General features: G+C 38.8%; 1 protein-coding gene and 1 non-coding gene across 2 annotated transcripts in view; both read right to left on the reverse strand.

The window, feature by feature from the left end:
- Positions 1–642: 642 nt before the first annotated feature.
- LOC101742353 (receptor-mediated endocytosis protein 6 homolog) overlaps positions 643–22388 on the reverse strand; it is a 45417-nt gene continuing 23671 nt past the window's right edge. The window contains exons 20-31 of the mRNA XM_038015756.2: positions 21753–22307; positions 20425–20558; positions 19136–19313; positions 18653–18764; positions 17548–17780; positions 16694–16833; positions 16122–16211; positions 11511–11625; positions 10228–10375; positions 8734–8847; positions 7761–7925; positions 643–3998 (exon numbers count right to left, since the gene is read on the reverse strand). Coding sequence (XP_037871684.1) covers positions 7779–7925; positions 8734–8847; positions 10228–10375; positions 11511–11625; positions 16122–16211; positions 16694–16833; positions 17548–17780; positions 18653–18764; positions 19136–19313; positions 20425–20558; positions 21753–22307 — 1966 coding nt within the window. The 3' untranslated portion in view covers positions 643–3998; positions 7761–7778. The remainder of the gene's footprint in view (positions 3999–7760; positions 7926–8733; positions 8848–10227; positions 10376–11510; positions 11626–16121; positions 16212–16693; positions 16834–17547; positions 17781–18652; positions 18765–19135; positions 19314–20424; positions 20559–21752; positions 22308–22388) is intronic.
- LOC119629649 (U5 spliceosomal RNA) lies at positions 15346–15459 on the reverse strand. Its single transcript, XR_005245589.1, has one exon. It is a non-coding gene; the product is annotated as a U5 spliceosomal RNA (small nuclear RNA).

Below are 22388 nucleotides of genomic sequence, written 5' to 3' on the forward strand. Positions count from 1 at the left end.
AAAATCCGGCACCTATAGGCATGTAGGCACCAATACATTTTATAGGTAGTCTATCTTATTTATTGCTATTGACATTGAAGACTATTTCTAGATAAAATCCAATATACTCAAACCGGAACGATGTTACCATCTTACGTGATATAAATTAAAATTAACATTTTGAATGTGATTTTAATGTAGAACAATAAGTCTGGAGTGATGAATCCAAATTAGAAATATTTCAAAATCTTAAGCACGCATGCTTCTGAACTGTGAAATGACATGGAACAAGTCTCCCGTCACCGAAGAGAACTAAACTAAAAGGAACAGCAACGGTCCGTCTGTATTTTATTGGTGGTAGGACCACTTGTGAGTCCGCGCGGATAGGTACCACCACCTCGCCTATTTCTGCCGTGAAGCAGTAATGCGTTTCGGTTTGAAGAATGGGGCAGCCGTTGTAACTATACTTGAGATCTTTGAACGTATATCTCAATGTGGATGGCGCATTTACGTTGTAGATGTCTATGGGCTCCAGTAACCACTTAACACCAGGTGGGCTGTGAGCTCGTCCACCCAGCTAAGCAATAAAAAAAAACATTACATCACCGCTTCGCACTTTTTAATTAAATACCATGTTTTCTCCGAAATAAATAAAACTTCGAATTATTATTTCTAAATATAATTTCATTGCTCTTGATTACAACAATACATTCTTATATATTCTACTATATAATTATCGGGAGCCGCTATAAAAGGTTTTTAAATACGTACCTACTATACATATTCTGCCGTCTACAGCCTGGGCAAGATTACATAACAGCTGTATTCGAATGTTATTAAATTATTTTGTCATTACTACCTTTAGTGAGTATCATAACAGAAATATTTGTGCAAGTGGACGTTTTGAAACACTGAATCTATAGTTTCCACCAAACATGCTACCTACCTTTCCCACACTCAAAATAGCAATGACTCTTAATACAGGGTGTAAAAGGATTGTTTCGCGGCAAATACTAGTATTTGTGGTAAGTTAAATACGCAACATGAAAAGAAATACCAGTGCCACAGACAGAGAGGTCGCTGTTTACCCCAAAATTACGATATAGTAATATGAAAAAAACTGAAATGTATTTTATATAAGTTATTACAATTACCACCCGTATTCGTTTTCGAGAACATTCCAAGTACACCCTGTACAGTTTACTACAGAATATTAATTAAAATGAGATTATCTTTGTGTTACAAGCTTACAACTACATAGATTAATAATAAAATTAAAGAATGTCTTTTGTGTGACGCGATTTCAACTGATGCATTAGTACAATAACTTATGAAATATTAATTACATTTTATGAAAACCGACACATTACGGAATACTCGAGATTGATGTACTTAAATATATTAAATTCCAATGGTAAACACAGTAAGACTATATTTTACAGCGCGACTGGAATATTGCATTCACTTAAACGATGACTACGGCTACAGCGGGGTTACGTATTCATAAGTTCATAATTTTGATTGACAGTTTAAAAATTACGTAAAACGTACAATTAGCCGCTTTAACAAAATTGAAACAGCTAAAATTTGTAATTTAGTCGAAAAAATACTATACTAGCAGCTTAAATAATTTTTTATCAAATGAAAATTGTAATTTAGTTTTACAAAAATACTATATTGATAGAATCGATAACGTCGACACCATGTAGAAATTGTTTAGAGATTTTTTTTGATTTACCGCCAAAACCCGTCGACGCATGTTCCACAGTTACATCACATTTATTAAGTTGCTTTCAGACTGCGCGATACTATAGTGCCATATAGCATAACAGCGTATACTTAGCCAATAATACAGTACAGTATAATATTGTACAGTACAGTATAAACGTGTCCATAACAATGTATGGTGCGCAATATTGTTGTGCTATGAGCTATATACTATATCGTCGCTGTCAAACCAAAATCTGCTATGCGCAAAAACTCTATTTTGAATTAACGAGTAAAAACATTTTCGTATAAAATTTTATATGAAGGTGATTTTTTAAAAACTACATCAAATTAAAGCTATTAAAGCTATTATAGACACATATCAGTTTTTTTATACGGTACATAGGGCTGTGAGCTATACGAAAAGGTCAAAAAGTGCAGATAGCAGATTTTGGTTTGACAACGAGGATATGCTTTTTTTTTTTTTTTAATGCCCTTGTAGGCAGACGAGCATACGGCCCACCTGATGGTGCCGTCGCCCATGGCCTTCAGCAATGCCAGGGGCAGAGCCAAGCCGCTGCCTACCGCTTAATACTCTCCACAAGCCTCGTTTGAAGGACATGTCATAGCGCTCGGGAAACACCGTGGAGGGGAGCTCATTCCATAGCCGGATGGTATATATTATTATATTATATTATAGTGTAGTCTGAAAGCAGGTTTAGGCTGCGCGCGGTGTAGACTCGTGACGCGACAGAAGAGTCGCTCAGTGGCATACGAATAACAAAATGTAGTTTTATTCATTTCCAACAATTTTTCAAGTAATCAATTATTTTATTTACATTCCACAAATTACCAAAAACAGTTTCAAAGAGTCGCTTAATAGACCCATTGAAATGAAACATGCAATACCGAGCTAACAAATATAGTCCTGCTATACTCGATTCGTAAATCAATATAAACAATAAACATTTTTACAGTTGAACAAATAGCGGACCGGCCCGAACCATGTAACAAACTTGCAATTCGAATCAATAAAATATAATGTAATTTCATATACATTTTACATTGCAATAAATGAATTATAATTATTATTATAATTATGTGATAGATTTCGAAGGCAGAATGATCAACGACACGATTTGTCGTCCCGACAAAAAAAAACGGCTCGTATAAATTACTAATAGACAAAACTCAAATCTTTTCAAAAAAAATACCGTCTCCTAATATCCGACTTCTACATCACAGACGCCTAACGAACTCTGATCAACTCACGTACGATAAGTCTTTTACCCTAAAAATACCCTTTTTATACAAAGCGAATATACTTTATTTTTATTTTTTTCGAATTTCCCAATACAATCACGAGACAATAAATAATATTAATAATCTGCTAAATTACGTTATGGATTCTAGAGAAAGGCATATTAATGTAAATTACAAAATTTATACAAGCTTTGTCGGCTACCAGGTCGGCATTTGATGCTATCTATTAGTTATTAACTCTACACAACGCCATTGACGTCTCGCTACGGATAATAATGTTAGTTACCTAAATACGCCGTCGCTACAACTCATCAATTCCCGAAAGCGTTCCACATTTATTATCAATAATAGGAATATATTTTTCGCGTTCACTCACGTAAAGGCCAATTAATAGATTAGAGGACGTTTTTATGTTACAGATAATCTTTTCAAATTTTGAATTTAGTTTGAACAAATTCATCTAAATTCTATACAATGACATAGAAGTTGAATTTCGGCAACACTGTCCAAAAGTAAAGCAGTACAGAGTATAGTACATACAGACGGCCAACAGCAGTGTCACTACTATTAAAGACACGAGTGGATGAAGGGCTTAAGTACAATTTTTAAGATTTTTGAGTTTTTACATTAAATGAAGGTGTTATGTAAATAATATACAGACCATATTAGAGATCTTAAAACTTGGGGTTCAAAGGCTATTTTTTAGAAATTGTATATGACTAAGGAGTTGATTACGAAGAAAAAGTACAAGTAACTAAAGTTTGTTGCCAATTTTCTCAAAATTAACAAATTATATCATATTCCCTTCATCCACTCATGTCTTCATATATCGTTAAATATTAAATTCAATATTCACACAGTTCAAGTCGAACCGGTGAAATAATAAATATTATATTTTCATATAAATTCGAATGTAAATAAATGATACTGCGATATTGTACGTGGAGGTTGTGCAAGATCTTGTACCTCGGTTGCCTCTACACTGTGTTGCGTCGAGGACGCAATCTCCACTCGATGGAAATCATTGAATCATTAACACGCGCTGACATCTGGAAAAGGAAGAACTTATTAGTAATAGTAGTTCTATTTTTCCAACTGGAAAGGCAAAGGTATCATACTATACTACTTATTTTCATGAAAAATGATAATATGGAGTGAAATGAAATGAGATGATATGGGATGACATATAATCTCAGTAAAATGGTGGTTATTTACTGAGACTTTTTCATTTGACTTTTTGGAGGATCCCGAGAAGCTACGTCCAGCGACTTTGTTTAATTTTTCCAAAGGGGACGGCCCATTTCAGGCCCAAAGCGGACAATAGATTAGAGAAAAAATACTTAGTGCAATAATTTTGTCATAAATAAATATGCATTTACTTTCTTCCAAATAAGCGCCACTACAGTTTACAATAAGTAGTTTAAAAAAAGTAACTCTATTGAAAAAAACAAGAATTTTATTTTTGCGGGAAAAATATTGCCAGCTTCAAAACCTTTTACGTATTAAGTAAACATTTTAAGTACATATATAAAAAAAACATATAAATAAATCATTTTAAATATTATCATTAATCAATCGATTTTAATCGATTTTAAGCACATAAAATAACATCAAAGACATACCCATTGAACTTTAACTTGTTACTATACTTGAGACCTTAGAACTTATATCTCAAGGTGGGTGGCGCATTTACGTTGTAGATGTTTGTGGGCTCCAGTAACCACTTAACACCAGGGTGGCTGTGAGATCGTCCACCCATCTAAGCAATAAAAAAAACCTTAACTTGTATTGTTATTTAAATATGTACAACTAAAACAAAAACATTAAAAATAAAATATAATGTGTACTCGTAAAAAAAAGATTAAGAAATAAATCCAATATCGGTTATTTAAAAAAATGATCGATATATGAATTTCATGTAATTATTTTTCTTTATACTGACAACACTGATTTTAATCTGACTGACTGAGACTTCGCTTGCTGCTTGTGCTTGCGTTCAAAATGGATGTGTTTTGATTTTTCTTCGATTTATTTTGCTTTTATCAATAACGTTTCATACTACGGCTGAAAACCATTGTGTGAATTGTGGTTTTAACCTGACCGAGATTTAAAACCGTGTATATGCTCTCCTGTGCTATTTTTAGATGATTTACTAATTGTGTATGAAGATGAAGAAAAAATAGAATAATATAGATATTTAAAGAAGTATGTGTGTTTTTTATACCCTAATAACTACAATTGGATAAAAATACATTAGGAACATCTTAAACATCAAAAAAAGAAAAGTTCTTGAGATATTTATATAGAAAATTAACCTCAAAACGAGTTTTTTATTTTTATTATATTTTTTATAATAATGGCGTCAATTTCAATATATTTTTTAGATATCTAATACATTTAAGAACTTGAATCAGTCCATTTTTATAGTAATATTTTATGTCCACCTTGGGCCTAGCACACTATGGAGAGTGGGCATTCCCCTTTGTACACTTTCACAGATATTTAACAGTTATAGAGCAAGAGCCCGCGACAGCCAGACCTTCGTTATTTTATAAAAGCTGAAAGTTTCTCTGTGTATGTCTCCAACACAGGTAAGAACGACCCGCGATTATAGAGTTCCGATTGTGGTTACTTGGGCAGGTAACAGGCAGTAAAGGTATATAAAATAGTACCTTAAATTCGTTAAAGTATAAAGGTTTTTTTTTTAATATTTAGTCCAGAATATCTTTAGAAATCATGATATCCGTTGCCGGACACTTTTTCCAGTTGTTACCCCCTGCCAGACACCCATAAACTTTAATAAATTTTAATTATACTTTCGTTATACTATAAAAGCTAAATTTTATATATGTTACTTAGGGACTTATAAAAATATGTTACCCCAAGAGCCGGACAGTTTTAATGGTTCTTACATCTTGCCAGACACATTGAGAGCCCGCTGTAGGTGCGAGCGCGAGGTAGCAACTGTTCAAGCGGGTGTGAGCGAGATAGAGTGCTTAGTCTATTGTGATCTTTTAAGATATCCAATAAAAATATTATTTTATTACGTTCATAGCAATATTATAGAAAATAAAAAAGGTTATTTTAATATTATAAAGTACAAACAAAATATTACATGTCAAAGAAAAATATTTAATCGTTCTTATAATTTTCCTCATTGTCGTCGATATTGAACTATCGAGTCGGCCTGAGGGGCCTACGAGGGGGGGGCATAGCTACTACCGTATCCGATTTGAGAGTACGAGCTAAGCGGTAGTAAGACCTTTGAGAGGGCGCGAGTCCTTCTAAGAAATCAGACCATCTGGCATCTCGGACTTCGGCGATGCGAGACTTTACGTCGCGTTGTAGGGCACGCATTCGAGTACGATTTTCCACTGTAGGATACCTATCGTAGGCACGGATCGAAGCGTTCTTAGCTCTAAGGAGTTCCCTAATATCGTCGGGCAATTTGAACTAACGCGTCGAGCCGCCTGCCATTAGGGGTTGTGGTGTGTGAGTTCCACCTGATGTGTTTACAATTTAGGTCGCCCGCCAGAATGACAGAGCTTCCCATGCCGAGTAGCGCCTCGATATCACTGCTTAGAACGGATAAATCCTATAAACGACAGCTGATGTGCAGTAAAAGATCACAATAGACTAAGCACTCTATCTCGCTCACACCCGCTTGAACAGTTGCTACCTCGCGCTCGCACCTACAGCGGGCTCTCAATGTGTCTGGCAAGATGTAAGAACCATTAAAACTGTCCGGCTCTTGGGGTAACATATTTTTATAAGTCCCTAAGTAACATATATAAAATTTAGCTTTTATAGTATAACGAAAGTATAATTAAAATTTATTAAAGTTTATGGGTGTCTGGCAGGGGGTAACAACTGGAAAAAGTGTCCGGCAACGGATATCATGATTTCTAAAGATATTCTGGACTAAATATTAAAAAAAAAACCTTTATACTTTAACGAATTTAAGGTACTATTTTATATACCTTTACTGCCTGTTACCTGCCCAAGTAACCACAATCGGAACTCTATAATCGCGGGTCGTTCTTACCTGTGTTGGAGACATACACAGAGAAACTTTCAGCTTTTATAAAATAACGAAGGTCTGGCTGTCGCGGGCTCTTGGGCCATTAATAAACCACCGTTATTGCACATTTAAACCTGAAGAAACACTAAATAGACAAAATAATTCACACAACTTCGCTCTTCGCGTTTCGGCTAAAAAATGCCGAGATTTTTTTTAAAACAGACAATTCTTTAATTCCTGTTAATGCTGGCAACACTATAAAGCAGCAGACGCCACAGACAACATAAACGTACTCCTCTAATAAGTTCTGACTTTTTGGCGGGAACGCGAGGAGCAAAGTTGTGTGAATTATTTTGTCTATTTAGTGTTTCTTCAGGTTTAAATGTGCAATAACGGTGGTTTATTAACTGTTAAATATCTGTGAAAGTGTACAAATTTGGAAAAATTAAACAAAGTCGCTGGACGTAGCTTCTCGTGATCCTCCAAAAAGTCAATTGAAAAGGTTTCAGTAAATTTCAGTAAATAATATTTTACTGAGTTTATATTTCATCCATATCATCTCCTCCTATTTCATTTAATTTCTTCCCAGTTGATCAATTTGGGTTTCCTTCGTTTTATTATTATTCATAAGCTGTAAATAATTAAAATGGCGAATTTTAAAAATGTTATTACTTGACATTGGCTAATGCGAACCGTGCCGGAGCCAAATTATAAAGAAGAAATTTCTCGCTTGTGATGAAGAAACAAGATGAGCTAGCGGACTAGATCGTTGGGGGCGGGGGCTACGCACCGGGCGCGCGGGGCGGCGCTAGATGGGCGGCGGGGTGTAGTCCATGGTCTTGATGTATGCGACGGCCGCGCAGAAGTGCGTCCAGCAGTAGTGCTGCTCGCCGCGCGCGCCGCCGCCCAGCGCGCTCACCAGCTCGATCGTCGACAGCAGCGACGGCGGATTCACCTGCGATCATAATATCCTTCTGATAACTGTTCGAAATACTACTACAAATGAAAACATCATATTCATTACATCTTAAAAATACTATAAATTATTTGAATTGATTTCATAAAAATGAACTATCATTCATAAACAAATTCATAAACAATTTATGTCGTACTGTTACCATTTAAATTTAACCTATTTTTCCGCTGTTTGTAAAATTGCTGTAACATGTCATAGTGTTGTTATAAGAGATTGCTGTACATGCCTGTACCTAACTGGCTTACATACCAGTACTTAATTTTAAACATGTTAATTTTAAGCTTCAATGTTTTGTGTGTATTGCTGTTGGTGTGTCTAAATAAATAAATAAAACAATCTTTAGTTTAATCTTTAGTTAATCATTGTTGTCTGGAATCGTCTTCAAACCGAGTTTATTTTATTTTTTATTTCGAAAACTATAGCATGCGTAAAATAATAAAATTGAATTATATTTTATAATTACTATTTCCTTAGGTTATTAAGAATACATATTACATATAGCTTATTTCTGCCGTGAAGCAGTTCGGTTTGAAGAGTGGGGCAGCCGTTGTAACTATACCGAGACCTTGGAACTCATATCTCAAGGTGGGTGGCGGCATTTACGTTGTACATATCTATGGGCTCCGGTAACCACTTAACACCAGGTGGGCTGTGAGTTCGTCCACCCTTCTATGCAAGAAAAAAAGAATTGAATTATATTTGGATGCTATCATGATATATGACACTAAGCGTGTCCGCCCAGTAGTAACAAATTGTTTAGTAAATAGTCTCGTTAGACAATACGCACCTTTATAATGACATACACGAGGACCGGCGTTAGGTCGTCAGCAGAGGGCGCGGTGCATTCCGTGAGGTTCAGAACCGCCATTATTGACGTCACACATTGGGTGACGCACGCGATCTGAGGAACGAAAATATTTTAATGAGAGACTATGAAACTACATCGAAAGGTGAAAGGTTATTTGGCTTATGCGACATTTTTTCAACTTTACAAGAGAGCCATTCAAGGTTTTAAATTTAGTAATAATAACATGACAAAAAAAAACGGTGCGCGTGCAACTTGGTACACTTGAATGTCTGAATGAAGTGAAACGTCTTTTTCGATGTGCAGTATTGTGGTTTCCTTCGTTTTTCATCTTTAAATCAGATTGCTCTTGTAATAGGGATATAAAATTGCTCTTGCTGTGTATAAAAACCTAAGCTGAGAGCCTTGAGAGGCTATATCAGCGTAACTTTAACTAGTAGGTGAGCTCACGGGGCTCAAACCTGACGACTTGCTAACATGAACCCTAGCAAGAGCCGTACTCGCAGAATCTACCACCGGATCGGAAACGCGACCCACTGAGAAGATCCGGCGAGAAACTCAGTGGGCTGTGTCTGTGGCTTAATTTACTCATCGAGCCCTTCGTCGCAAGCGACGGGTTCAACGAGTACGATGACCGGTTGTGTATAAGAGATGCGACATCTTCAACATTTATATTATACAATACTTTAAATTATATGTAGATAGAAAAATAAATATATATTTTTTTAAATACATCGTTATATATTGGACGCTACTCGTTGCTAACGCTCGCGCTGGCCTGTAACAATTATACTACGCGCATGCGTTCGAGTGCCACACATCTACTGTCACTCTGTTTCTTTCTAGCATTGTAGCGTTAAACGTTTAACGCAACCTCAAAGTCGCATTAGAAGTTTCACTTGAAAAACTTCTTCAACTATTTGAATATGGTAAACATAATTGAAGTTCAATTATGAACATGGAATCGTTGACATATCATACCAAATAAAACGGATCTTTAATTACAAAGATAAAATGTCGCGTATTAACCGAAACGTCGCTTAAACCGACTAGTCTATCAGGCCTTGATATAACTTGTTGCAGTCGGCGTCGGTCACCACATTCCCGATTCTACGGACAGAATGGAAAGCAGTCGACGTCGCCCCAAATACGTCATTCGGATCCTCCCGATCCACTAACGATACTTTTAGGTACCTCAAGCACCGGTCACCGTTCTCGTCTAACCCGTCGCTTGCGACGAAGGGCTCGACGAGTAAATTAACCTTCAGACACAGCCCACTGAGTTTCTCGCCGGATCTTCTCAGTGGGTCGCGTTTCCGATCCGGTGGTAGACTCTGCGAAGCACGGCTGTTGCTAGGGTTTGTGTTAGCAACGTCGTCAGGCTTGAGCTCTGTGAGCTCACCTACTAGTTAAGGTGACGCTGATATAGCTTCTCAAGGCTATCAGCTTAGGTAGGAAAAAAAAAATGTCGGTCACCTTGTCGGCGGGCGCGCGGTATCCGGGCAGCTGCCGCAGCAGGGCCTGCGCGCGCGGGAAGGGCGCGGCCCACAGGTGGCGCGGCGCCACGCCCGCACGCGACGCGCACGTGCACGCCGCCAGCCGCCGGATGTGCTCGCTCAGCACCCTGCCGCACGCAACCACGCATGACACTCACAACAACTATGTACTTAAAGCAATCCATAATTGAACATGCAATTTCGAAAAGGGCACATGTCGCATATTTTGTCAAATACGTTTTTTCATATACATGTAGTTTTGAGGCTTACCTACACCCATTTTATAATAATTCCAGTAATTTTCAATTGCTAATTAACGCCAAAATATATCTCAAAAGTTAATATTTTAAATTTTACACTGCTTTAGAAAATAATCAGTTTTTTTTCATTTCCTGAACATTTTACATTTTCAGAGATGTGCCCTTTTCGAAATCGGATACTCAATTATATTCTATAATTGTAGAGTTAAAAAAAAAACGAAAGAGAACTTTCCTTTCAAACTACAAAGTTTTTCTTTCACTATTACTGTTATACTCGTAGATATACGAACATTACGAACAGAATTATAATAGCAACAAAATGTGTACAACATTTATAAAATCACAATATTCTTCTGACACTATGTTATTTAAAACAAAGTATTAAGTAAAACATTAATTAATTCATTACTTGTTACAAACCGATAATGGGTTATCAATAAATAAACAAATTACACCTAATACACATAGTTTAAATCAATAAATTTAAATTATTTATTGCTATATTACCATTACCATATGTACCAGGTATAGTATTTGAGAGCTTTTCTGAGCTGTCTTACACTACTATGTTTAATGAGGTGGAAAAAATCTTACATAATTTATGGTAACAAAAAAAAACTCGAATTGTAATAGAACAAAGTGGTAACAAGCAGTTTGATTATTATTTTAGAACAATCTTTTTAAACAAACAATATGAAGACAATTTTTAAAACTTAAAAGATCCATTTATGCCAGTCCCAAAACGTAATTCACCGCAGTTCTTCTTAGAACTTTCAGGAAACTAACGAATTAACACGTGCCTCAATTAATATCTGAAAGTCATACAGTTGGATCAAACGTCTCGGATCCTTCGAATGCAGTTTAACAATACAGTATCCTCCAGTCTAGGCAGCGGCTTGGCTCTGCCCCTGGCATTGCTGAAGTCCATGGGCGACGGTAACCACTCACCATCAGGTGGGCCATATGCTCGTCTGCCTACAGGGCAATAAAAAAAAATCCTTACTGGTCACGTGCAATGTCGCCATCTCCGTTGGGGAACAGCACGTGGAGATAGAGCCTCGCGAACGCGGCTCGCTCTACGGTAAGCTCCGCCATTTCTAGAATGTTCTGCGTTGCACCTGCACCAATAAACGTTACATTTAATACCGTTAGGTTAAGTTCATATCGACGCTTGAAAGGCAAACGTGACTAAGCGACAATATCTGCTTTGTACGTAAATGATAGGCAATAACCATATTCAATGCGCAAATAAAATATATTTCTAGGTCTATTAAAATAATTTCAATCCTTTCAACCGAGATTCGTTAAAATAGATTTTTTTTTCAGGTATTTCAACTTTAAATTAGTCTACTGTAAAGTTCACGCATTGTCGCTTAGTTACGTTTGCCTTTCAAGCGTTGATATGATCGCGCGGTGGAAGCGTTCACATGACAGAATATGTACGCGTGAGAGTCTGGAATTTTATAACTATACCTACTTTAGGATGTCAGGTGCATCTTTTGATTTTTTATATGATTGCGTTGAAAACTATTTAAAATCGATAGACGCGATATCGTCTTCACTAGGTACTCATTTTTCTTCGATCTATACGTCTGTCCGGCTCAAACCGCGCAGATCAGCTGAAAAGGTAGATAGTTTTGCAGAATCTGTACCGTAACTGTAAGAAACACTGCTTAGATTGATCTTGTACAGCGCGGTGAGTAGTTCCGCGCGGTTATGAATGAACTTAGCCTTATTCGTTAATCTCGCCGCAGAGCAGAATGACTAAGAGGCCGGAAGTGACGGGGCGGATCTTATGCAAGAGCAGGGACGGGTTAGTACTGAGTAGTCCCTGTAGTAGAATTATTTTGTCCGTGCAGTTTGGGTTATAAAACATAGCCCGGCTAGGGCGGTGAGCATATTGCGCGGGCGCAACGCCATTATCGATAAAAACAAATGGAAGGGTGGTGAGACATTGTTATGTTAAGAGTCATTTGTACTTACCTGCAAATTATAGTACATTATGTCGAAGAGAAATGTATTGTTATGCATTCGTTCTCTGAATTTATTTAGTGACACAATGGCTACTCTTTTGTTTTGTATCAAAACGGCAGAATTTATTCAAAATAATATTGACACACGTCGAAATTTTACACATCAACAATGTGTATTTTTTTTTCACTGAAATAAGAATAGATCCAAAAAAGTTACAAAGTGTTAATTTCTGCCGTTCTCCTAAACTTGCTGCGGCGATGTGGTGTAAGATGTAAGTGTTCGATTAGTGATGTTTTCTTTCATTTTTATCACTAACCCACAAAATGACATAACTAAATACAATAATGCGCATCACTAAATTCACCATGCCTGTCCATATAGTCCATAAGGCTCGTGAGTGGAAGAGAGAGCGAAATACTCGCTTCACCGCTCCGATTTTTTATTACCCAATCTGCACGGACAAAATAATTCTACTAGTCATTTCGTTGATTTGAATAATTAGCGCTATAATTGGCAAGGCTAGTCTAGTACCGCTTATTAAAGTTTATCTTACTTTATATGTAATTGTAATTGTTTTATTACTTAATTAATATCATTGCATAATGAAGGATTCGTACAATTGAACGTACAATTCCTCTACAAAAACAAGCACAGTGTAAACACTGTGCGACTTTTAAACCTTATATCTCAAGGAAGAACTATTGGCATGGAAATTAACTTAAATAAAATTTAACATATCTCTATACCGCGATTTAGTTTCGAAACAGCGACATCTATTGACTACAAAGAAAAGCGTCAAAATATTCAAGCGATTCGAAGCATGGGATGGAAAGTATAGGTACTAGAAATGTGGATTTGTTGTGATGTGGCCACCTCATCCCGCAGATCATGCGGGTGAAGTTACAGGCCCAGCAGAATCTAGCTCTTCGCACGATAGTCGGAGCAGGGCGTTACGTCAGAAATGACGTAATCGCCCGGGATCTAGAGTCTGGAGTCGCTCGAGGAGTTCATCCGGAGGCTAGCTCGTAATATGTACGAGCGGGCTGACGGTGGACCCCACGAGCATCTCCACAATATAGCTCCCTTGCACGCCAGACCACCTGATGGTCAGGCGCTACCAAGGGAGCTACTGGAACCCCCGGCTATGGTAAGATAGTCGGCTTAACCGGAGTGATATGGGAGTGCTCATAATGAGTGCCCCCATGGGACTGAGCTGTCCACACTCTTCATCTCCCCCCACACTGTTGGGGTGCCCCCCTATGGGGACCCATTTCTACCGCCCGTTTGGGTGGACCACTCCCCCTTAAGGGGAGTGATTTACGTCGGTCCCTCCCCGCGACGGTCTTCCCCTTCTGGGGAGCCCTTAGCGGGTGAGCGCCAAACTAGTGCCGCGGCTCCCCCTCTGACTTGTAGAGGTGGGGCCGCGGCATGGGGCCGGTGGCGGGCCCCACGGTGCTGACTGTTGTCCCGCTTTGTATATAATGTAAATAGTTTAGTTAATAGTTAGTATAGTAGTTTAGTTTTAGTTAGTTAGTTAGTTATAAAGGAAAAAAAAAAAAAAAAAAAAAAAAAAAAAAAAAAAAAAAAAAATCAAGCAGAGGACAGCAGCCGGCGCCGGGGTGACTCCTACGCGGGCATCACTCCGCCCAACAGAACCAAGCCCATCGTATTATGTTTATGTATATATTTTTGTCGATGTGGAGTGCGCCGAACGCGCATACGAACAGCCCCCCTAATCCCGTCTTGCAACACTTCACCCCTGCCCTGTGTGGCAGGGAGCTTCGTTCCGGGCAGTGGGGTTTGCCCCGAGGCCCGTTCCGTGCCCCCGAAAGGCGGTACGACGACCCTTCTTCTGTGATGTGGCAGAACTTGTATTAGAAATATATATATACACATACCAATAAAAGGTTGAAATTATTTCACTTCCCAAAAAAACTTGAAGGACAGTATAATTGACCAGATGTACGCTCTTTTGTAGGTATTAAAAAATAAACTGGACTGCTTTCTTCATAATGATGTGGGCACGAGAAGAATGTCAATATCCTCTGCTACCATAGATACAGAATCATAGGATTAGGGTGTGGCAATCTCAGAACGGACGATGACTGTATCTGCATCTAATTCATCCTGGTCGCACTAAAAATCACCTCTGGGCTCTGATGGAGCCGTTTTGTGAACTTTTATTAAGAAAGAGAAACGAGTGAGGGAAGAAACAGCTGAACATTCTATGACAAATAAATATAAAATAAATATAGTAATAACAGTAACAGCAGGCAGATGTCCATTTGGCCCCAAGAGATACATAGGAATTTTCTATCTGCTTAGGATTCTCGTAAATGTACACTCTGTTTAGGAAGTATTATAAAAATTAATTATTTTTATGTTTTATGGTGAGGAAAAGGGTCGATAATCAATGAATAAAAATATAATATATAATACCATGCTGCTAGATAAAAAACACCGTGTTTTTTCAGACTCAAGTTAGTATTAAATCGATAGTATTAAATCAAAAATAAAAGGCTTTTTATTATTGGATAATATGATCAAGCCTATATAAAATTATTGGTTATTAACCTCTCCACAGTGCGGTGCTAACCTGTATGAAGAAAACTCTTCGTTTGTACGAATTTGTTTAATTTAATGATTATTTAGCCTTTATGGAAAAACCTATAAATAAATACCTTAAAAACCGGTTTTTTGAGAAACAAATCGGCAATAAATCGGAGCCAGAAATGATAATCGGTTCACATCGCTACGTTCGCTCCTATAGACTTATTTACTCTTGATAAAAAATCAATTGAATCAGAAGAGAATACATCAAGTCATCCGGATTATAAATGTATTTTTTTGATATGTGTTATATAACCCTGACAAGTCAGGGCATCAAAAATATTATAGACTCATTTGAGTGTTCCCCTCCACGGAAATCTTTAGTAAAAGGCGAAAGATTTATACGTTTTGAAGGGAAACCAGAGATATCGAATTGACAGTCATCTGAACTACTTATATTTTTCGTTGAGACACAGCGATGGCGCGATTCAGAATTAGCTACAAACTGAACAGCGCCATCTATCGATGACGTTGGCAAACTTTTGAATTACAAGTCACTAACATAGCTCTTCAATGCAATTCTGTTATTCAATTCATGTGCCTAGACAATTGACTGCTTTATGAAGTTTGGATAAGTCAAGCTTAAAACTATTGAGCAAAGGGATTAAGTATTAAGCATTTTGAATTGTTTTGAGGTAAAATTCCATCATAAAATCATGGCGTATGGTGAAACGCTGATTATATATAATTATATGGGCCGTATAAATTTAAAATTAGCATGTTATGGTTGTGACTTTAGTATACCAAGTTTTAGGGCCATAAGGAAGGGAACGGAGTTTGCAATAAAATATGTGTTACTTTTTTGTCTTTTCTCTCGTAAGGTACAACAAAACGTAGAAATCTTGCAACCAAGCTGTTTTTCTGATAAACATGTACTCCTCTTTATTGGGCTTAAACAACGATGCTCAAAAAATGATTCATCGTCTTTATATGCAACTCTTTTCTCGAACATTCCTCACACGTGTTCATAAATTGTTGCAATATAAAATCCTCCTTTGAGGTTTGTCGCAGCCGGACAACAGTGACGTACCTTCCCAGGAAGGATCGGCCTTCACCTCAGCGATGATTGCTTTGATACCGGCAGTCAGTCTTGTTGCTTTCTCGTCCATCAGTTCCCCGCCTGGAATACAATAAAACGAATTTAAATTGAAATATCAATCTTAACATTTCGTTATAAATTAGATGGTATAAAATATAAAGACATGATTGATTTTCAAAAGATTTAAAAGCACTTTTAAATCTTTTAATAAATCGACGCGACGAAACGCATTACTGCTTCACGGCAGAAATAGAAAGAATGGTGGTACCTACCCGTGCGGACTCAGAACTGGTCCTATCACCAGTAATTACACAAAAATATAATTTTGCAGATTTGATTTTAATACACGATGTTATTCCTTCACCGTGGAAGTCAATCGTGAACATTTGTTAAGTACGTATTTCATTAGAAAAATTAGTACTTGCCAGCGGGATTCGAGCACCGGTGCATCGCTAGATATAAATGCACCGGATATCTTATCCTTTAGACCACGACGAGTTCGTAATCAGATCAGTATACTCCTTGCAGTTTCGTCGGTTACATGTAGGGCAGGAAGTAGTTACCGCAGGCGAGGGGGGCGGCGCGCAGGTGGTGCGCGGCGAGGCGGCGCAGTGCGTGCCCGCGCTCCAGCTGCTGCAGCACGCGCGCCGCGGCCGCCGCGCGCCCGCACGACGAGCATTCCGATTTCACGAGCTTTATTTGCCTGTCAACGATATTCGTTTTGTATGTACGTCACTTTCCTCGTCAATTACATCTGAGAGATTAATTATAATATTATGAGCTGTTTACAAATATTTTTTTGGATTATATTTTTTTTGGAAAATCAACATTAATGTTTATTAGTGAAAATTATTATCTGAATTATGTTGAATTATGGATGAATGAATGGTAAATTATATAATATTATAATATCTTGCACTGCACTAAAATTCGCATGTCAAATAATGACAAAGCATACACGCTGCTTTTAACTTATGTAATAACTCATTTTCACTATTCTTAGCGAATAAATGATTTCTTCCTTTCTTCTTTCTTTCTTTGTGAGTGCATTGCAAAGTTTTAATAACGTTCAAGTTTTTGTGTTTTTTTAAGGCTACCGGCACAACCAGGTTCATCAAGTTAAATCAGTGGTCGCGGAACTTTTTTAATTATTACCCCAAAATATTTTTGTGTAAGTTGATATTACCCAATGGCGAAGAACAAAAAAAAAACGAAATCGCTTTTTTTAGCATCTTTCATTTGATAATTTTGAAAAGAAAATAATAACAAAAAATTTAATTTAAACACAATTTGTTCAATTTATCAATGTAATTCACAAAAGTTTTATTTTTACCTCCCAAAATTTCATTTTACCCGATTTGGGATAATTAACTTGGGTTCCCCGACCGCTGAGTTAAGTAGTATCGAGTAGACTCACGCCAGCAGGGCCCGCTCGGCGTGCGCGAGTGCGGCGCGGCAGGAGGCGAGGTAGGCGGCGTAGGGGCGGCGCGCGCACAGGTCGGCCCGCAGCGCCGCCGCCAGCCGCCCGTCCAGCGCCGCGTCGCCGCCCAGCGCGCGGCCCAGCGCGTGCGCGTGCGACGCTCCGGACTCGCAGCCGGCGCACGCGGCCGCCGCGCGCATCCACTCCACCAGCGACGAGCTCGTCACGCGCTGCGGGCCCGCACAGTGCCATCATCATCATCATGGTTCCAAGCCGGTTTTTTTTTATTGCTTAGATGGGTGGACGAGGTTACAGTCCACCTGGTGTTAAGTGGAGTCCATAGACATCCACAACGTAAATGCGCCACCCACCTTGAAATATAAGTTCTAAGGTCTCAAGTATAGTTACAACGGTTGCCCCACCCTTCAAACCGAAACGCATTACTACTTCACCGTAGAAATAGGCAGAGTGGTGGTACCCATCCGCACGGACTCACAAGAGGTCCACCAGTAATTACGAAAATTATAATTCGTTTCGGCAACGGCAACTAAAATTTTCTGTTCAATAACTTAAAAGCTAATGTCCGCGCCTCTCATGCGCTCTAATATGGCCATGGTAGCCTATCTTGTTCTTAAACGTGCGCAAACAGAAGCCACACGTAAGATCACCACCCACGAAGTTGTAAAAAATGGTGGACGACGGTCTATTTTTCAGTTTATTATCCGCACACTGTACCGAGGCGACTGCGCACGAGATCTACCTTGCCTCGCGACCTGCTTGCTGTGCCACACTGGTCTCGGGGGCTCATAGAGGTCGCAGCATGGACGCCGCCACCTGCCTTCAGATATAAGGTCGAAGTCTTTTTAATTGCAATCTAACACCAGAGATATTCGACTTCATATACGCTAGTTGATTACGTATTCATTAATTAAAGTGTTATACGAATTTTAACGAAATGAATGCAACGTGCACATTTTTAATTGGCATTTATATAAAGTCTTGTCATTTGTTTACTGGATCTGTGGTAACTGAAGATGGCTATTGTTATTATACTTTAAATAATTTAATCTCAATTAATGGGATCGAGCGATGCGTTACTCACGTTAGGTACATAGTCGACACAGTGCAGATCTGGATTGGACAGTACCATCCGAAGTTTCTGCTTCATACTGTTGAATACCTCTGGATCATTCAGGTTCACGACCCCCTCACACCTGGAAAAATGAATAGTGGATGAGATGCATGTTTCAAATAAAATTTATATTTTTAAGATGTAATCTACAATGAGTGGGAATGGATCATGTAATTTTGATGTTTTTTTTTCCTACCTAAGCTGATAGCCTTGAGAGGCTATATCAGCGTAACCTTAACTAGTAGGTGAGATCACGGGGCTCAAACCTGATGACGTTGCTAACACGAACCCTAGCAAGAGCAGTGGTTCGCAGAATCTACCAACGGATCGGAAACGCGACCCACTGAGAAGATCCGGCGAGAAACTCAGTGGGCTATGTCTGTGGGTAATTCGATGAAAAAAAACACTACACCTATATAATAGTTTCGTTAATATCATGTGGTGTGGACGAACCTCTCTAGGTCGGCGTCCGGTACATCGGCGAGGCGTAGCTGCGGCCGCCTCTTACCGCTGGAGTCGCTGGAGCTCTTCCGGCGGTACTTGGCGAGGATGTCTTCGGAGCTCTCGCCGGGCGCGGCTTCGGGTCGGGCGCCCTCGTCGATGCGACAATCTTCTTCGGGTAGCTTTATGTCTGTTAACAAAATAAAAATTAGTCCTGTAGTGGTAGTAATAGTAGCCGTGTATCATTTTATTGGTGTTGCCTATGTTTCTCTAAGGCTGTTAATTTTTGGTACGAATTGTTTATTGAAAAGTTATCCTAAAATTCGTTTTAAGTTTCTTTTAATGTGCAGATTCTATTGTGTTTTTTGTTTGTGTTCCCCTCACGTAGCAATGGTACTACTACGACTAGTGAGTAAGTCGTTTGGGCCTGTTGAACTTTTTGTAGAAAGTTGACGATTGGTTGGTTTGTCGCAATATAGTCCCTCTTTTGATTCAAACATGCAATAATAGTGACTTATTCACCTTTCAGTATCGATAAACAGCGCACTAATTTGAGAAAATAGCTGGACGCTTTTGAAATAAGTCGATAAAGCTCTTAGTGAATTACCTACTGAGAGTTTATTTCATTTTATACAACTAAAGTACGGGCCATTCAGTGTTATCTCATTTCACCTCATTTAATCCTATTTAATTGTGTTTAGTTACAAAACATTTGGCTGTATGAGCTGGCATGAGAATACAGTATTCTTAGAATTTTCGAAGATTTTTAAAACTGGTATTTTGTTAGTTTTTTAGGGTTTGCTCTGATTCTTTATCGAATATTCAAGGAAATCATAATTATGAAAAATAATCGCACAGATTATACGTTACAAACGAATATAATCTGTAAAGTTGAAATCATACATAACGGACCCCTTGACTCTGATAAGTAAATTTGAAAATTTATCTTTGTTGGTTTAATGAGTTGGAAGTGAAACGAAGCCGGGGTTGGGGTTGTCGTCGAAGTGGAAATGAACTAGAAGCTTTACTACTACCACTTTACTGGTGGTAGGACCTCTAGTGAGTCCGCGCGGGTAGGTACCACCACCCTGCCTATTTCTGCCGTGAAGCTGTAATGCGTTTCGGTTTGAAGGGTTGTGCAGCCGTTGTAAATATACTGGGACCTTAGAACTCATATCTCAATGTGGTGGCATTTACGTTGTAGATGTCTATGGGCTCCAGTAACCACCAGGCTGTGAGCTCGTTCACCCATCTAAGGTATAAAAAAAATAGAAGTATATGGGTGTGCGGGGCTCGCTGACCGTGGTGCTGCTGAGACCGGCCGATGTGCCTGAACATCTTGATCTTGTGCAGGAGGTTGCCGCCGGAGCGCTTCACGTTGTTCTTGAGCTCGTCCAGGTTCCCCGCGAGACCGTCCTCGCCGACTGCGCGCCTTCTGAAACGATAGAGTCGACTTTGAGAACAAAGTCCCTAATTCTAGAGATGAAATCGGAACATTAAATTAATTTCATCTCGATACCCCTCATATTTTTTTTTATAGCTTAGGTGGGCGGACGAGCTCACAGCCCACCTGGTGTTAAGTGGTTACTGGAGCCCATGGACATCTACAACTTAAATGCGCCACCCACCTTGAGATATAAGTTCTAAGATCTCAGTATAGTTACATCTCATACACATTGATTACACCTCATCTGTTTTGTAAAACCATTTAAAAAAGTTATTATTTTTAATATATCTATACTAATACATAGATCTACAGTGGTTTTTACGGATGTTCCGTTATAACTACTAAACCTTGCATCCGATTGACTTGTAACTTGGTATCCATGTAGAAAATACATGTACTTAATGGATAGGCTAATATTTATATGAGTGTTGGACTCCCTACATCAGTTGCGGGTTGTGGGGGTGAGAAATAATAATTTTAAATGCTTAGCGAAGCGGACGGGTACGGCTAGTTGTATTCTAAAAATGTATAGTCTAGGTGATCGAAACTATAAGAAAGTGATAACGAAATACCTCCGATAATGATACTAATTACGTACGTGTATTAAATGATGAATTTTTCAAAATTTAACCCGATATTGTGTTTCCAGATTTGTTAATTAAAACCAAGTGAGAAGCATATTAAGCTATTTTTGGATAAGGTAATAATAACGAATCACATTGTTGTTAGGAATTTCGTATGAAGACTACGGCAACGTTACAATATCTTATACCTTTAAACGAGCAATTCTTGTATATTAATATATATATGTCGCAGGCAATTTGTATGATTCCGCCGTTTACAAACGGCGTCGTCATTATAAAAACGCTCGCCGTTATATAAAATGCCGCCGTTATATATATATATATAATCTGAGTCTCGGAAACGGCTCCAACGATTTTCATAAAATTTAGTATATAGGGGATTTCGGGGGCGATAAATCGATCTAGCTACGATTTATTTTTTGTTTTCAATAATCAACTCTTCCCGACATTATTGGCGAATATTAACACTAATTTTCTTAATTGAGGGCAACTAACCGCTTTAAAGACACAACAAGATGGCGTTATCAAAAAAAAAAATCGGTCGTCGTCTAGATATTTCAATCCACGAGATGTTGTGAAATAAAAGTAATGAACAAACCGTTGCGATTTCTCAGCCGTCGCATCGAAGCTGATGCTCTTTGGTATAGCGCCGGTAGAGGGCGCCTTCACGGGCGGCGGACTCACTCTCCTCTCCGTCACGTTCTCCGAGTTCACGTCTTGACTCGAACTCTTATCCGACACCGAAGTCTCTCCGCTGTTCACTGACAGGGTGCTCAACGAAATATTATTCCCGTCTCTCTTCTTCTCCACTTTCGACGAAGAGATGCTGACCACAGTTCTGATCTCGGATTTCGTGATCCGCGAAGTGAGATTGTTCATGAGGTTCGTTGAGGTGGATATCGTGGCCGAGGACATGCGGGTCATGAGGTCGGTGATGGTGTCGCCGTACTGCGACACGGAGAGCGCGTTGAACGAGCTCTCGCTGGAGTTGGAGCGGTCGAGGTCGTTGTCCTCGTAGGGCTTGGAGGCGGGCGGGAACTCGAAGGTGGAGGTGGAGGGGCCGCCCAGCGACGGGAAGCTGTCGTCCACCCACTGGCTGGTCGCGTCCGACTGACTCTCCGCATCTAATGTCGACTCTGTTTGCGTTGACTCTCTGTGAACATTCAATGTTCGGTTTAGGTACGATCGAGTATTTTATGTAAGTCAAGTGGATATCCATACTTATATATTTTTT

This window comes from Bombyx mori, chromosome 15, assembly GCF_030269925.1.
Source record: "Bombyx mori chromosome 15, ASM3026992v2".
NCBI classification, from domain to species: Eukaryota; Metazoa; Arthropoda; class Insecta; order Lepidoptera; family Bombycidae; genus Bombyx; species Bombyx mori.